The sequence below is a fragment of the Hyla sarda genome, chromosome 11 (genome assembly GCF_029499605.1).
Source record: "Hyla sarda isolate aHylSar1 chromosome 11, aHylSar1.hap1, whole genome shotgun sequence".
NCBI classification, from domain to species: Eukaryota; Metazoa; Chordata; class Amphibia; order Anura; family Hylidae; genus Hyla; species Hyla sarda.
The window spans coordinates 22,037,495-22,054,782 of record NC_079199.1 but is presented as its reverse complement, the minus strand read 5'-3'; the positions used below and the strand labels follow the sequence as shown (position 1 = coordinate 22,054,782).

The window sequence follows — 17,288 nt, the reverse complement described above, 5'->3', positions numbered from 1 at the left end:
CAGAAAATAAATTCAAAAAGAAATGAACTTCCTCTGTATTATACAGCAGCTGATAAGTACTGGAAGGATTAAGATTTTTAAATAGTAGTAACTTACAAATCTATTTAACTTTCTCTCATCAGTCGATTTAAAAAAAAAAAAATGCTTTCCACCGGAGTACCCCTTTAATATATTGTTTGTTTCTTATGTAATTATAAGACACTTTGCTATTTACTTGCTGTTAAAATTCTCAACCTTTATATATTTTTAATGTGATTGAAAAAACAGCCACTAGGTGGCTCTGTTCCGTTCCCTGACACAAGTCAAACAGTTAGTTTGGTCTCCACCCGGACTTGCAAAAGTCCAAACTCAGGAAGTGAGGCACAGCTCTCGCAGGCTTCAGTGATGTCACACCTACTGGGCAACGCCCACTTTCTCCTGCCAGGAGCTCACACAATGTGAGCAAGGGGAAAGGTATGATACACAGCTTTTTAAAGCTCAGAATTATTATTTTTAAGAACAGGGGGGTGTTAGGAGTAGTTAGGGAATATAATCTGAGTTAGTTAAGAAAACATGGTTTGATGACAGGTTCTCTTTAAACTCAAGTCCTAGCAATTTTACACAAAATTTGATATAAGGTGTAAATAAAGATGGAAGACAACAACTGGCTAAAAAGGTTTAAAGTGCTACTGTCATTTATTTTCATTTTAAATCAGCTGGGGACTCATTGCTGATCCCGAACAATTGAACTGAAAGGAAAGCAAGAAAAAACTGCTGCTTCCTCACTCGGCCCAGCTGCGAGCAGGCTTGAAAAAGCAGCCGTGACATCACATGCTCCTCGAGCGCTGCCCATGTACCAAGCCTGCTGTCAGAATGAGAGGGATAATGGATTGGCCTGTGGAGAGTAGGATTTCCATCACTGTCACCCTGCACTACAAGCCTGTACCAACAGGTTAGTTCCAGTGACACAGATTTCCTTTAAAGGGGTACTTCGGTGGAAAACGATTTTTTTTTCCATCAACTGGTGCCAGAAAGTTAAACAGATTTGTAAATTACTTCTATTTAAAAGGGTACCTTTCATCAAAAAAACTTTTGATATATTATAGATTAATGTATGCAGAATAACTTTCCAATTGCATGTTTTTATTTTCCACTTTGAAAAAATGACCACTAGAGGTCTCCCTACCAGTCCTGGCCACAAGCCCTTTTTATAAATTTCAGACTCATGCTGGAGTCCTAAATCTCAAACTGCAGCCGGGACACAGACAAGCTCAGCACTGCTCCCTGCCTGTCAATACGATAGGCAGGAGCCAGCACTGTGCTCATAGCACAGCAGGGCATACTCCTGACTCTGCCTTATTTCATGCCCTCATTCATTTTACTATTTGAGCTCCGAACTTTCTTGTCTCTGCACATACAGCTGTAAACAGAGAGGAGAAGATTCAGAGCTACCGGCTGCTGTGTTCACAGCCTCTATGCTGGTCTACGCCCCCCTTCCTCCCTCACACTAGGACGGGAGAGGACAATAATTCAGGTGGAAAGAGGGGGTTCTGAATGAAAAGAAACACAGGGATAGTGTCAGTGAGAGTCAGGGACAGATGGGGAGAGGGGAATTAGGGAGAGTTTAGATCATGATAGGTACTCTTTAAAAATCCTAAAAGGAGTAGCCTGGTAAAATATAGGACAGGGGATAAGTTATAGATCGCGGGGACCCCTCGCGAACTCCTGCACAGGTCCCGGGCAATTTGCCAGAAGCTGCCATCTGACCATCACAGGAAGCCGTGGCCAGTACACCCCCTCCATGTATCTCTATGGGGTACATGGAGGGGGCGAGTCTGCCAGCGCTCTGTACGAGGCTCGGCACACCCCCTTTCAGCATTCTGCCATGCCCCCATTCAGGAGATTGCAGGGGTCTCAGCGCTCGGACCCCCCCCCCCCCGTGAACTATAACTTATCCCCTATTCAAAGTATAAGTTATATTTCACCAGACTACTCCTTTAACCCTTCCAGTACTTAGCTGCTGTATGCTTCACAGGTAGTTCTCTTCTTTTTGAATATCCCCAAAGCAAATCTCTCCTGCTCTGGATAGTTCCTGACATGGACAGAAATGTCAGCAGAGAGCACTGTGGTCAGACAGAAAAGAAATTCAAAAAGGAAAAGAACTTCCTCTGGAGCATACAGCAGCTGATAAGTGCTGGAAGGGTTAAGATTTTTGAATAGAAGTGAACATATCTGTTTAACTTTCTAGCACCAGTCGATTTAAAAATAAATAAATACTGTTTTCCACCGGAGTACTGCTTTACTGTTACGGAGGGATGAGAATTAATCTGTCGACCTTCTCTTCTGTTGGTTCCGCTTGTTTATCAGTTTTTCTCATTTTTCTGTATGCACTAACCTGAGAAGGAGATGAGCTGGGAGGTAAAGGGCACAGCCATGGGTTATAGAGGCCTGTAATGTTATTTGTATAGAGGTATTCGTCAGATGTACATGTACTGAGCATAGACCTCCAACAGTGGCCAGTGAATGCAGTGTATACAGAGACCAAATAACTGTGAAACTTACAGGTTCTTCTATGGGAATTTTGGTGAACACTGGGTTTGAATGAAGCCCCTCGTACTGTAGGCTCTTCCAATCTACCATGATCTTGGTAGTCACTCCAGGCTGCCTGCAATTAAAACACAAACATTGTAAAGTGTTAAAGGGTTAATCCACTGGCCAGTGTTCGGAACTAAATGTTCTGAACGCTGTTTTTGCGCTGCGGGGGTCGGCCACGCCCTTGTGACATCACGACCATGCCCCCTCAATGCAAGTCTATGGGAGAGGGCATGGTGGGCGCAGCGCAAAAACAGCATTCAGAACATTTAGTTCTGAACGCTGACCTGTGGAGTACCCCTTTAAAGTGAGAATGACTTCCCATCTGAAACCAAAAACGGGGCAATGCATGGATGACCCAGGTGCTCAGCTTGGGCTGAAGCAAGATGGCTGCCATGTATGCAAAGCTTTGTTTCTTTTTTTTTTCTAAACTACCAGAAACATTTGGGTGCTAATTTCTTCCAAAAACAGCTCCACCTCTGTCCTCAGGTTGAATGCAGTATTGCATCTCAGTTCCCTTGAATTGAATAGAGCAGAGTTGTAATACCACACACAACCTAAGGACAGGGGTGGTGCTGATCTTGGAAGAAATTAGCTTTGTGTTTCTATCCCTGGATAACCACTTCAAATGTGGCCCTAAAATTTTAATAGTTGTTCAGCAAGAGGTCCACAAAGCAGCAATAAAGTTTAGTATAGTACAGTGGGGTCCAAACTGCGGCCCTCCAGATGTTGTAGTTTTTACAGTTTGCAGACCGGTGTTTCCCAACCAGGGTGCCTCCAGTTGTTGCAAAACTACAACTCTCAGCATGCCCCGACAGCCTTTAGCTGTCCGGGCATGCTGGCAGTTGTAGGCACCCTGGTTGGGAAACACTGTTGTAGACCATTGGCATAGTATACACTAGTGTTCCCCAATCTATGGCAGAATTACAACTTTAAACCCTTAAGGACCAGGCCAATCTTATTTTTGCGTTTTTTTCCTCCTCGCCTTCCACAGACCCATGTCAGGGCTTATTTTTTGCGTGACCAATTGATCTTTGTAATGACATCACTCATTTTACCATGAAATGTACGGCAAAACCAAAAGATTATTATTTATTTGTGTGAGGAAATTGAAAAAAAGGGGGGGGGGTTTCATTTTCATGCTGTACACTTAACAGCAAAAAGGTTTTCTTTATTCTGTGGGTGATTACATCATTTTCTATTATTGTACTGCTTTAAAAAAAAAATATATATATATATATTTATATATATATATAATATAATAATAAATAATATTTATATTATTATTCTTTTTTTTAATCGCCCTACTTTGACCACCTATAACTTTCCGTCCATGGGGCTGTATGAGGGATCGTTTTTTGTGCGTGCTGTGATCTGTAGTTTTTTTTTTTTAGTTCCCATTTTTTTTTTTTTTACGTGATGTGACCAAAACACAACAATTTTGGTCTTGGACTCAGATTGCTACTACTGTTCAGTGCTATGCATAAGTAATCTACTTCTTTGGTCTGCTTGATATCAGAACAGAGAAGAAGACCCCAGGACAATGGCAGAGGCAGGTTAGGGGGACCTCACTCCACCATCTTGGATAATCGGATTCTCACGACCGTGCCGCGGGCAATCCGATATCCATTGCAAGTGCCGTATTGCCGCAGATGCCATGATCTGTATTAATCATGGCATCTGAGGGATTAATGGCAGACATCAGCACGATCGCTGATGTCTGCCATTACCGGCAGGTCCCTGGCTGCTGATAGCAACCAAGACCTGCTGTGCATGATGCGAGCGTCATGTACAGGATGAATGTATGATGAGGCCGGATGAAGCGCATTCCTACGCGTGAAACCGCCGGCAGTCGCCTCTGAGCGCTCCACTGTCCATGTCCTCCGTGTTCGAGCCGTGACCCGAGATGGGAGCAGGATTACCTGGATTTAAGCGGTGAGTGCAGGGCACCTTTGTTCTTTGTTTACTACTATTTGGTGACTGCGGTCTTTATTGTCCTAGCACCTCCGCTGCCAGGGTGGATTTCCAGACTAGCAGGACGCCGTCTCCATCTCGTGGTCTTAGGAGGTTTAAGGTATCGGTGCCACTTTCCTTTTCTTTGTTACTATTAGATTTGTAAATTACTTCTATTAAAAAAAATCTCTATCCTTCCACAGGAAATTTTTTTTTTTTTTTTTTCTTTCTGTCTGACCACAGTTCTCTCTGCTGACACCTCTGTCCATTTTAGGAACAGTCCATAGCAGGATAGGTTTGCTATGGGGCTTTGCTCCTACTCTGGACAGTTCCTAAAATGGACAGAAGTGTCAGCAGAGAGAACTGTGGTCAGACAGAAAGGAAATTTAAAAAGAAAAGAACTTCCTCTGGAGCATACAGCAGCTGATAAGTACTGGAAAGGTTAAGATTTTTAAATAGAAATAAATTACAAATCTGTTTAACTTTCTGGAGCCAGTTGATTTAAAAAAAATGCTTTCCAGTGGAGTACCCCTTAAAAGGGGTTAATCCTGCTCTGATGGGAGTTGTAGTTTTGCAACAGCTGGAGAGCCACAGGATGGGGGAATACCGGTATACTGAATGACCCGATAAATACACAGAACAGGTCGTACTTACCACAGTGCCCCCTAGAGGTGACCCGACTGGAGAATTGTTATAAGTGCTAGTCAATGACAGGTCTAAATCCACTGTTGGTGGATCTCCGAGAGGTGGGAGGGAGGACAGACTGTGAGACATCTCCATATCTGCCATCGAGAAGAAAACTTCTTCATCTAATTGGGAGAGAAGGAAGCATGTCAGACCTTTACAGAACATACCTTCTCAGAATAGGAGGAAAGCCCAGCGATTACCGTGACTAGAAGGAGTCTTGGCCGTATCAGTCTCATAAAAGCTGTGATCTGCAGACACCCCCCCGGACAGGTCGTCCTTCCTCAGGTACCGTTTTAGCTCCATCTGAAGCCGTAACTCATCCTCTTGTTGCATCGGGCGGCTCTTCCGATCTTTTCTAGACATGCCCAACCGGACAGAGTTTTCTGAGAACAGTTAAAAAAAAATGTCAAAGCTTATCAGAAACCTAGAAAAGAAGAAGCAGCAGCTTCTTTACAGTCCCATAAAAGGCCGAAGCCTCCAACCATCTCCAAATCCCAAAAATGACATTGTATCTATGTCAAGCTTAAGGTAATGTATACCAAAATGTGTAGTAACGCAACCGTAAAGTGGAACTGCTGCAAAACACAGGAACAAAAGTTTGCCCGGCTTCCATGGAAAACCTCTAAGTGTGGCCTCTGTTCTGCAGGATCTAACAAGTCCATGTATGACAAGCTTGGCTATTTACATATATAGTCCCAGTGGGAGGAAACATCTGGGTGATTGGCACAAACCACTGCATTCTCAGAATACATTTTACATATATACACACACATATACTGTATATATATATATATATATATATATATATTTTTTTTTTATTTAACTTGTTTTATGGACACTGAAAATGTACACATCATTGAGAAGTGTATGCACAGTAATATCAGTGTTAGTACAATGCTGTGACAAATAGGGCTGCAACGATTTAACAACTTTATCGATAAAAATTGATAAAGGGAATCGTCAATAACTATTTCCGATATAGAATATTCAGTCGTTAGGGGGCGGGGCCTAGAAACAGAAAAAACCTAACTATAGTTACTACTTTTCCTGCCACTACGTGTTCCCCTCTACCCCCCCCCCCCTTACCGTCCGATGCCCCCCCCCCCCCCCCTTACCCTCCGATGCCCCCCCTGCAGTTCAGTCCGGAGCCGGTGCTGCCTCCTGGTGCTCAGCGCCTATGGTCCTGACATCACTGGAGCCCACTCATTCTGGCCAGAAGCTCCGTTTTCCATCCTCCCTGCAGTGACAGGTCTTCCTGGTGCAGGGAATAGGTCGCCATCACTAAGGTCTGTGTACTGCATCTCCCCTGCAGCAAGGCTCCGGTTCATAGGTCAACCCTTCAGGTGCTGACCCCTCACTCCCCTGTTAAATCTTTAGGTGCTGCCTCCTGTCTTTCCCCGTTAACCCTAATTCCATTTTTTTTTTTTGTTTTAATCTGATTAAAAGTGGTACATTTTGTTCAGAATGCTCGGCCAATGTTACGGCCATGATGTCACGGCCAAGCCCCTTCCATTCATGTCTATGGGAGGGGACGTGTCAGATGACACGCCCCTTCCCATAGACATTAATGGAGGGGGCGGGGCTGTGACATCACGACCACTGCAGCAGGAAACCAGCATTTGTTTTGAACGCCGGGTGCTAAAGGAGATTGCGGGGGACCCCAGCGGTGGTTCCCCTACGATCAGACATCATATCCACTATTCTTTGGATAGGGGATAAGATGTCTAGCAGCGGAATACACCTTTAATCTTATTTATCTGATTAAATCGATAAAAAGAAAATAAAAAAAAAATAAAAACGGGCAACTAATCAATTTTTAAGTACAACTTAAAAGTAAAACTTTTGACATCAATAAACAAAACAGAATTACAGGTGGTCAAACCCAAACCTTTACATATATCCTTTATTAAATGGCAATCTTAACGCGTTTCCATGCCAAACATAGACTCTTTCTCAGATGTACGATAGCAAATGATATCCCTCTGGTTCACTGTGCTGCGAGCAAACTCCTGTACGTGGCGAGCAGAGTTGACCTGGTAGTTCCAACTCCATTTGCCACATACTACCAGGATAACTCTGTTTGCTGCATACAGGAGTTGGCTCACAGCAGAGTGAACCAAAGGGATATCATTTGCTATCATACATCTGAGGAAGAGGCTACGTTTGGCCTAGAAATGTGTTATGATGAAATCCATATAATAAAAGATATAAATGTAATCCTGATAATACACATCTTTCCTCAAAACCTTTTTAATTTCTCTATAAACATAGCCTTAGGTGAACTTCTGTTTGCAAGAAATAAAAATAAAAATATGATTAAAATTTTATAAAAATTTACAATACACCATATGCAACTGAAAATAAAGGAACAAGCGCTCCGTAGTGTGATACCGTAGAGGGAACAATAATTAGCCAGATAAAACTGGTGCTCACCAACGGTGGTTGTACTGTCCACGTACAACTGTTGGTATAGGCATAGAACCATGGGTAAGATGGGACCCTGCAGCCGCTCCTGGCAAGCAAACAACGAATCCAACGAGCACACCTCCACAGTAATGTCAGGATCAAGCAGGGAGCTGGGACTCTCGACAGGCTTAATTTTATTACCAATAATGCAACACGTTTCGCGGTAACTCCGCTTCATCAGGCAGGAGTTACCGCAAAACGCGATGCATTATGGGTAATAAAATCTTTTAGCCAGTCGAGAGTCCCAGCGTCCTGCTTGATCCTGACATTACTGTGGAGGTGTGCTCGTTGGATTCATTTAATACACTACAGTGACCCCTCGACATACGATGGCCATCGCATTTTGAAGGCAGCATCAACATACGATGCTTTTGTATGTCGGGGCCATCGCATAAACGGCTATCTAGCAGCGCTGACTGCTTCAGCTGCCACCGGATAGCCGTTTACGGTGCCCTGTGTGCACCGCTGACGATCACTTACCTGTCCTCGGGGCTCCGGCGTGTCCTCTTCGGGATCCTCTGCATTGTCGGCGCTCTCCATCTACGTCCTCACGTCTCTGCGCACGTCGTCCCGTCATCCAATACGAACGGCGTGCGTAGCGATGTGATGGCGGCGACAGAGAGCACGGATGCCGGGGAAGCAGAGGCCTTGCCGGAGCTTCGGGGACACCTCGAGGATGCGGCGACAGCGATGGACAGCGACATCCCGGGCAGCGGTGACGGTCCGGAGCGGCGGGGACAGGTGAGTACAACTTCCTCTAACAGTGGTCTACAACCTGCGGACCTCCAGATGTTGCAAAACTACAACACCCAGCATGCCCGGACAGCCAACGGCTGTCCGGGCATGCTGGGTGTTGTAGTTTTGCAACATCTGGAGGTCTGCAGGTTGTAGACCACTGTCCTATACTTTACATTGCACGGATTCCTCAACATACGATGGTTTCAACAAACGATGGTCGGTTTGGTACGGATTACCATCATATGTTGAGGAACCACTGTATATGGAAACCAAAATGGTGGCATAAATATAACTAACCATTTTTGGTGTCCATATAGTGTATTTTAACTTTATAATTTTTTAATATTATTTTGGGTTCTCTATTTTACGATGTCTACTGTGTGATATAAATAATATGATGGGAGAAATGTATCAATACTTGACACCAGAAAACTAGCATAGACAAGTCATACATGTTTCGCAAGCCTTATTTCTTATTTTTTCTGGTGTCAAGCATGGATAAATGTCCCCTACCAATATCTTTATTTTCAAGTTCAGTATAATTACATAAATACCCTATTTTATTGTAAAATTTTAAATTCAATAGCTTTTTATTCATTTTTTTAATCAACTGGTGTTAGAAAGTTAAACAGATTTGTAAATTACTTCTATTTAAAAATCTTAATCCTTCCAGAACCTATCAGCTGCTGTATACTCCAGAGGAAGTTGTGTAGTTCTTTCCAGTCTAACCCCAGTGCTCTCTGCTGACACCTCCGTCCATGTCAGGAACTGTCCAGAGTAGGAGCAAATACCTATAGCAAACCACCCAGCTCTGGACCATTCCTGAAATGGACAGAGGTGTCAGAAAAGAGCACTGTGGTCAGACAGAAAAATTCAAAAAGAAAAGAACTTCCCCTGGAGCACACAGCAGCTAATAAGTACTGGAAGGATTACGACTTCTAAATTGAAGTAATTTACAAATCTGTTTAACTTTCTGGCACCAGTTGATTTAAAAAAAAAAATAGTTTTCCAGTGGAGTACCCCTTTAATGTCAGATATCAGCCGATCGGTGATGTCCGGTATTAGCTGTGGGTCCCAGCTGCTGAAAGCGCGAAAGTGCGCTTCAAAAAGGCAGGAGCAGTACCCATGAAATAAAATACACTGTGTGAACATAGACTATTAGAAATAAAAAATATGGATGTATTTTATTTCTTTTTTTACGGCCGTATTTTGCTATTCGTTCATTTTACACTGTGTGAACATAGCCTAAGAGTAGGGCGCAGGGCTGAAGGGGTTAATGCATACGCACTCAATGGAGACAAGCTGCTTACATAAATTCTAATCAGACGGAAATTAATCCCCGAAATAACATTGCTATAAAAGCTCACAAAAGGGCCTATATGAGAGATCCAATAAAAAACAACCACACACATCATATAAACAGTACAGAGTTTTGCACAGATTCCCCATAAAACTCTTATTAATGATGCATTTTATCTGGAAAACCATTAGGACATGATATCAGCCCCTGAAGCAGACAGAGCGGAGGCGGCTTACGGCACACTGAGAGGAACAGATGTTTTCGGGAAAGGGTGACTGAAAGGACAGAGCTGAAGAGACAAGGCAGAGGTGACATTTATCCATCTGGGCGTACGGGGCGCGGAGGAGAAGCTTCTCTTACCTGGCCCGGCGACCGACGACAACAGGTCCAGCAGGAGGTGAACTTGGCGAGGAGAAAGGAAGACGTGAAAGGAATCCACACGTCCGTCCACATCCAGCTGAGGAAAAACAGAAATGCGCATCAGTATCCAGCTCTAATCCTAAGGCCCTGTTCACATTCGGCGTGATTTTTGCGGAATTTCTCAGCCGGAAATTCCGTTTTCAGCAGTCGCCGACTCATCAGTTGGCGCTAGGACCGCTCTGAAATGCGCCGACAATTTTTGCTGTGGAGGCCGGAATTAGAATTTCTGCACCAGATGTTTCCGGCATCCCGTTGAAAACAACAGGATTTCCAAGCGCAATTATTCCGCTTCGAAATTCTGCCGTGTGAACAGCACCACAATAACCTTAAAGGGGTTATCCAGGAAAAAAATTTTTTTTTTTTTATATATCAACTGGCTCCAGAAAGTTAAACAGATTTGTAAATTACTTCTATTAAAAAAATCTTAATCCTTTCAGTACTTATGAGCTTCTGAAGTGAAGGTTGTTCTTTTCTGTCTAAGTCCTCTCTGATGACAAGTGTCTCGGAAAACGCCCAGTTTAGAAGCAAATTCCCATAGCAAACCTCTTCTAAACTGGGCGTTTCCCGAGACAGGTGTCATCAGAGAGCACTTAGACAGAAAAGAACAACCTTCACTTCAGAAGCTCATAAGTATTGAAAGGATTAAGATTTTTTTTAATAGAAGTAATTTACAAATCGGTTTAACTTTCTGGAGCCAGTTGATATATATAAAAAAGTTTTTTCCTGGAATACCCCTTTAATACTTCTGTGCTCAAAACCAAGTGTATACAAGCTGTAGGTGTACAAAGCCCATACTGAATTATAGGTATAGACCAACGTTTCCCCATCCAGTGTGCCTCCAGCTGTTGCCAATCTACAACTCCCAGCATGCCCGGACAGCCAACGGCTGTCCGGTCATGCTGGGAGTTGTAGATTTGCAACAGCTGGAGGCACACTGGATGGGGAAACACTGGTATAGACTGAATATGTGTGTCTGTAATTTCACATCCCTCAGCCATTTTTAGACCCAACGGGTGGGGAAAGAGTAGAAAAAAAATTGGAAAGGGTTAAAACTGATCCTATCTCCATGTGTATGAAGGTGTTCCAACTCTACTCCATGAAAAACAAATATATAACCAAACTATGGCCACCAGCTTGCAGCAAGTTGTCTAGGCATGATGGGAGATGTAGTTTCGCAACAGGTAAGATATCGAAAGGTTGGACGCCACGACAAAGAGTCAGTGTGTTAGGCTGAGGATCAAGACACCCAGACTGTTCAAAACCTTTGATGTGTTTGTCTTGTGTCTGTAAGACAAGTAATACAAGTCTATGGAGGGGTTAGGAGGGAGAACTGCAAATGAGAGATAAAGCCTGCAGAGCAGAAATCTGCTAAAAAATACACCTATGTGAAGTTGGCACCCCATGTTCGCAAAAGATAAATATCAATACACACAGTTCATTTGTGCTGCGTTTTTGCTGATTTTTGTCACAAAAATGAATGTTTGTGCCGGTTTGGTTCCTGAGATTTTGCGCGTTAGATTTTTACGAAGCCCCGCCCACTTTCCACCCCATGTTCTTAAATTGTAAAAACAAATACACCATTCATTTGTGCTGCCTTTGTGCCACAAAAATGAACATTTGTGCCTCTTTGGTTTCCGAGATATTGCGGAATCGATATGCTGAAACCCCGCCCACTTTCCACCCCATGTTCTTAAATTTTAAAAACAAGTACACCATTCGTTTGTGCCAAGTTTGTGCCGCATAAATTAACGCTTGTGCCACTTTGGTTTCCGCGATATTGCGCGCTAGATTTGCCGATACCCCAACCAGACAAGGATAAAGGTTGCACCAATGTAGTAGTCATCAGAGAAGTTAATTAAGCATTAAGGGATTATACGTAGCAATACAGTATATGGTTTATTATGACATACACAGGGTTAATACTTCATATACCGTGACCGGTCAGTGATGAGAAGAGGTTATACCTGGCAGAGGTGGTCACGTCTGTATGTGCATCTCTGCTACCTTGATCCTGGAGGAGACCACACATTATTAAAGAGTTTGCGCCATCACTGGGGAACAAGATCAGGGTACTCTTGGATTTATAACCTCTACAACCAAGCACTAGTGCCGTTTGTGTAGTAATTCTTTTTTGATGGATGTGCAGAAGCCCAAACCACAACTTACCGTATTTTTCGCCGTATAAGACGCACTTTTTCTTCCCCAAAACTGGGGGGAAAAAGTCGGTGCGTCTTATATGGCAAATACACCCCTATCGCGGCGGTCCCTGCGGCCATCAACAGCCGGGACCCGCGACTAATACAGGACATCACCGATCGCGGTGATGCCCTGTATTAACCCTTCAGACACGGCGATCAAAGCTGACCGCCGCGTCTAAAGGGAAAGTGACACTAACCCGGCTGTTCAGTCGGGCTGTTCGGGACCGCCGCGATTTCACCGCGAACAGCCCGACTGAATAGCCGGGTTAGTGCTTACAGGACACCGGGAGGGACCTTACCTGCCTCCTCGGTGTCTTCTCCGTGCTGGGATCCCCTGTATGGCCGGCGCTCTCCTTCCTCGTCGTCACGTACGTGCGTCGGCGTGCGCAACGACGTGATGGGGGCGACGGAGTGCAAGGATACCCGGCCGGCAGCAGAGACGTTCCGGAGCGACGGGGACACGGCGACAGCGATGGAGCGACATCCAGGGCAGCGGTGACGGTCCGGAGCGGCGGGGACACGTGAGTATTACCTCCTATGCAGTGGTCTTCAATCTGCGGGCCTCCAGATGTTGCAAAACTACAACTCCCAGCATGCCCGGACAGCCAACGGCTGTCCGGGCATGCTGGGTGTTGTAGTTTTGCAACATCTGGAGGTCCGCAGGTTGAAGACCACTATTGGGTTAAAAATCTTAAATTTTTTAGATTTTGCACCTATAAATTGGGTGCGTCTTATACGCCGGTGCGTCCTATAGGATGAAAAATACTGCAAAATATATAGAAAGTTACATCTGGTTGGAGGAGTGTGGACAGACATTGAGAGTGTGTTCACACTAAAGAATTTCTGAGCTGAATTGCGCTTGTGAATTCCACTCAGAAAAACCAGTTCAGCAGAGTCCCATTGTTGTCAATGGGATTCCGTGGCACCATCCACACTACAGAATATCAAAAAATAAACATGTCCATCTTTTCAGCAGAATTCTGCGCAGACTGGATAACTACCTATGGGGACTGGCAATGTCTGTGCGGTCCTAGCGCCGTTTTCAGAATCTCCACAAGGAATTTCTCCAGACGGAGATTCTGCAGTGTGAACACGCCCGTAATGAGATTTCAGAGGGACAGGTAAGCAGTACAGCTACCATTATACATAGCAAACATTGTTTAGCCATATTTAGTTGCAGTATTCCATGTTAACCATAACTAATGAAAAGAGCATTACAGGAAAAATAAATATTGTGAACCAAAGTGGCACCAATATAATTTTTGGCAGCACAAATGTAGCACAAATGAATGGTGTACTTGTTTTTAAAATTGAAATGGGCACCGTCACCAACTTTATTTTTTGATATGTTGTAGTACTTATGTACTACAACATATCTATATATACTTTTATTATTATTTTTTTTAATTAAAATGGTTTAATTTACATTTGAAAACCGGCCACTAGGGGTCTCCCTCCTAGTGGCCGGCTGCAGCCTGGCGTGACGTCACGCCTGAAAAAGGACTGATTTTGGACAGGCAATCAGTCCTTTTTCAGTTAGACTGCACTCTCTCCCTGCCTGTCAATCAGACAGGCAGGGAGCAAGCGCATTGGCTCCCCGGCCACTGGCTGGGAGGCCACTCCTCCCGCACATCGCCACCGCCTCGTTGCCGCCGCTGTCCCTGCATGCCCGCTGCCGGACTCTGCAGTAAGTGTAATGAGGGAACGGGGTATGCGGGAGGGGGGTTTGTGATGGAGGGAACGGGGTATGGCGCGCGGGGGGGGGGGGGGGGAACGGAGGGAACAGGCTAGCGCCGCATGTAGCTAGCTAATAGTTTATCTACACAGGGTGCCTCCAGCTGTTTCAATACTACAACTCCCAGCATGCCCTGACAGCCAATAGATGTCAAGGCAAGCTGGGAGTTGTAGTGGGGAAACAGCTGGAGGCACCCTGTGTGGATGAACTAAGGGCGGAAGTCCCCCCCCAGCAGGCATCAGTGACGTGGTGCCTGCTGGGGAAGTCTGCCTGGTAGTGAGCACACTACCAGGCAGAAAAAAGTTATTTTTAATATAGTAAAAATAAAAATTAAAAGCAGGGAGGGGGTTAGGGATAGATTGGCAATAGGATTGGCAATAGAAAAAAAAATAGGATGGTGGGAGCTACCTTTTAACAACATGGGGTGGAGAGTGGGCGGGGCTTCATAAAAATCTAACACGCAATATCTCAGGAACCAAACCGGCACAAATGAATGGTGTATTTATATTCATCTTTTGCAAACATGGGGTACCAACAGGTAAAAAAAATGCCATATACAAGTCATATTATGGTGCTGCTCCTCATGTACACAGACAGGGCAGCTTATCCTGAAAAATCACCTAAAATGACAGGAAACCTTTAAGGAATTTTAACAGAGAAAAATTTTAAAAAATACAAACAGATAGTAAAAGTGGAAGAAAAAGAAAAACATAGCTGCAGAAGAATCAGCCTCAGGTTTGGTTGATTTGGATAACTCCTTTAGCTTTTCTTAGCCCCTCCATAAGTCTGGTTAATGGGGAAGATTTATCAAAACCTGTCCAGAGGAAAAGCTGCCAACCAATCAGATCGCTTCCTTCATTTCTAACAAATGTAAAAATGGATCTGATTGGTTGCTATGGGCAACTGGGAAACCTTTTCCTTTGCACAGGTTTTGATAAATCTCCCCCAATGACCCTGATTTACTAAGAGTGTCGGGTTATTTTCAGAGTGTTTAACATAAAAAACTACTAAGGGGTTAAAGTCAGTGGATAAAAAAAAAAAAATATATATATATATATATATATATATATATATATATATATATATATATATATATATATATATATATAAAAACACACTTTTTAACAGATTCCCCACACCTCAAGGCAGTCGGGTTTTTAGGTTCAGTATTTCACAATTTTTCTAGTGAGTTTTTAAATACAACTGTCGGGTTTTGGGACAAAAGGTCGGGAACACGCCCCAAATTATGCAAAGCACGTCCCTTTAGTCGGATTAAAAAAATAGAGTAATTAGAAAACTGTCGGGTTTTTACCAGTAAAATGTGTCGTACAAAGTGTCGCAGAGGACGTGTCGCATAACCCGAAAAAAAGAGTCGAGATCATGTTAGTAAATCAGGGCCAATGTGTATTATTAGAAAGTTACTGACCTTTGCCCCCGGAAGAACTTCATTCTGTTTCAGGATCAGCCCCAGCTCAATTTTACCGACCAGTGTGGCGATCTGGACGGGGTCAGAGGGGGTGACTTCGGTCACGCTTCTTGTGAACTGCGGGTGGGGCTCAAACACTGGTTTGGGGTTCCAGCTGGGTGACAGTTTTGGCTCAGTTTCCTGAAGAACAGCAATAGATATGATATGTCACCCGCTGGATGATGTAGAAAAGCCTCATTGTTTATTAGCTGTCATTTGTGGCGCACAACATCTCCCAGAATAACAGCACTCACAGCACTCTAGGTCTCTAATAAACACAATTCCCTCTATGGAGAGTTGCAGAAACCATTACAAAACTACAAGTCCCAGTAAAGTCCAATAGATATCACCAGTCTAGATTTGATGGGAGTCGTTATTTTGCAACAGTTAAAGGTGTACTCCGCCCCTAGACAGCTTATCCCCTATCCGAAGGATCGGGGATAAGATGCCTGATCGCGGGGGTCCGGTGCTGGGACCCCCACGATCTCAGTGCAGCACCCAGTGTTCGTTCATTGAGGGGACACGACCCTGACGTCCTCACCCAGCATTTTAAAGGGGTTATCCAGGAAAAAAAATTTTTTTTTTATATATATATATATATATGTAAATATCAGCTGGCTCCAGAAAGTTAAACAGATTTGTAAATTACTTCTATTAAAAAATCTTAATCCTTTCAGTACTTATCAGCTGCTGAAGTTTAGTTGTTCTTTTCTGTCTAAGTGCTCTCTGATGACACCTGTCTCGGGAATTGTCCAGAGTAGAAGCAAATCCCCATAGCAAACCTCTTTTACTCTGTGCAGTTCCCGAGACAAGCAGAGAGCACTGTTGCCAGACAGAAAAGAACAACTCAACTTCAGCTGCTGCTAATTATTGGAAGGATTAATATTTTTTAATAGAACTCCTTTACAAATCTGTTTAACTTTCTGGAGACAGTTGATTATATATATATATATATATATATATATATATATATATATATATATATATATAAAGTTTTTTCCTGGACTACCCCTTTAAAATGCTGGGTGAGGACGGCAGGGTCGTGTCCCCTCAATGAAAGTCTATGGGAGGGGGGCGTGGCGGTCATCACGCACACTCCCATAGACTTGTATTGAGGGGGTGTGGCATGAAGTCATGACACCGCTGCCTACTCACAGCTGGGGCAGTGGAGTACCCCTTTAAAGAAGTACACTGAAAGGCATATAGCAGTAAACCCCAAACTGTGGAACTTCAGATGTTGCAAAACTCTGACTCCCTTTTCAGGGACGGTCTTTTAAAAAAAATTTTTTTACTAAACTTATTATTATTTTATTTAACATTAAAGTCCTTCTAGGTAAATCAATAGATTGCTAATACTGAACAACACTGTGGTATTGCATAGCATTGCTCAGTGTGATTGGCGCTCTAGTGGATGAGCTCAGGGAATGCATGGAGGTAATTGGGGGCACTCTGGCTGCCATGGAATCCGATTGGACCCCAATTTATGGAGGTGCAGACAAGAGAGATGACTGATGTCAAACCTGTCAAAAACAAAATTCAAAAAGAAAAGAATTTCCTCTGTAGCATACAGCTGCTAAAAAGTACTGGAAGGGTAAAGATTTTTTTTTATAGAAGTTATTTACAAATCTATTTATTTTTTAAATCAACTGGTGCCAGAAAGTTAAATATTTTCCACCGGAGTAACCCTTTAATGAACAGTGAGACATACATATACGTCGCTGCGTGCCAAGGCCCAGGCGGCAGCACATACATGTA

At 43.6% G+C, this 17,288-nt stretch overlaps 1 protein-coding gene across 1 annotated transcript in view; it reads right to left on the bottom strand.

Annotated features, from left to right (window-relative positions):
* ATG2B (autophagy related 2B) overlaps nt 1-17,288 on the bottom strand; it is a 97,969-nt gene that overhangs the window by 67,802 nt on the left and 12,879 nt on the right. Inside the window, exons 6-10 of the mRNA XM_056546119.1 lie at nt 15,495-15,674; nt 10,076-10,172; nt 5,412-5,594; nt 5,179-5,333; nt 2,542-2,644 (exon numbers count right to left, since the gene is read on the bottom strand). Coding sequence (XP_056402094.1) covers nt 2,542-2,644; nt 5,179-5,333; nt 5,412-5,594; nt 10,076-10,172; nt 15,495-15,674 — 718 coding nt within the window. The remainder of the gene's footprint in view (nt 1-2,541; nt 2,645-5,178; nt 5,334-5,411; nt 5,595-10,075; nt 10,173-15,494; nt 15,675-17,288) is intronic.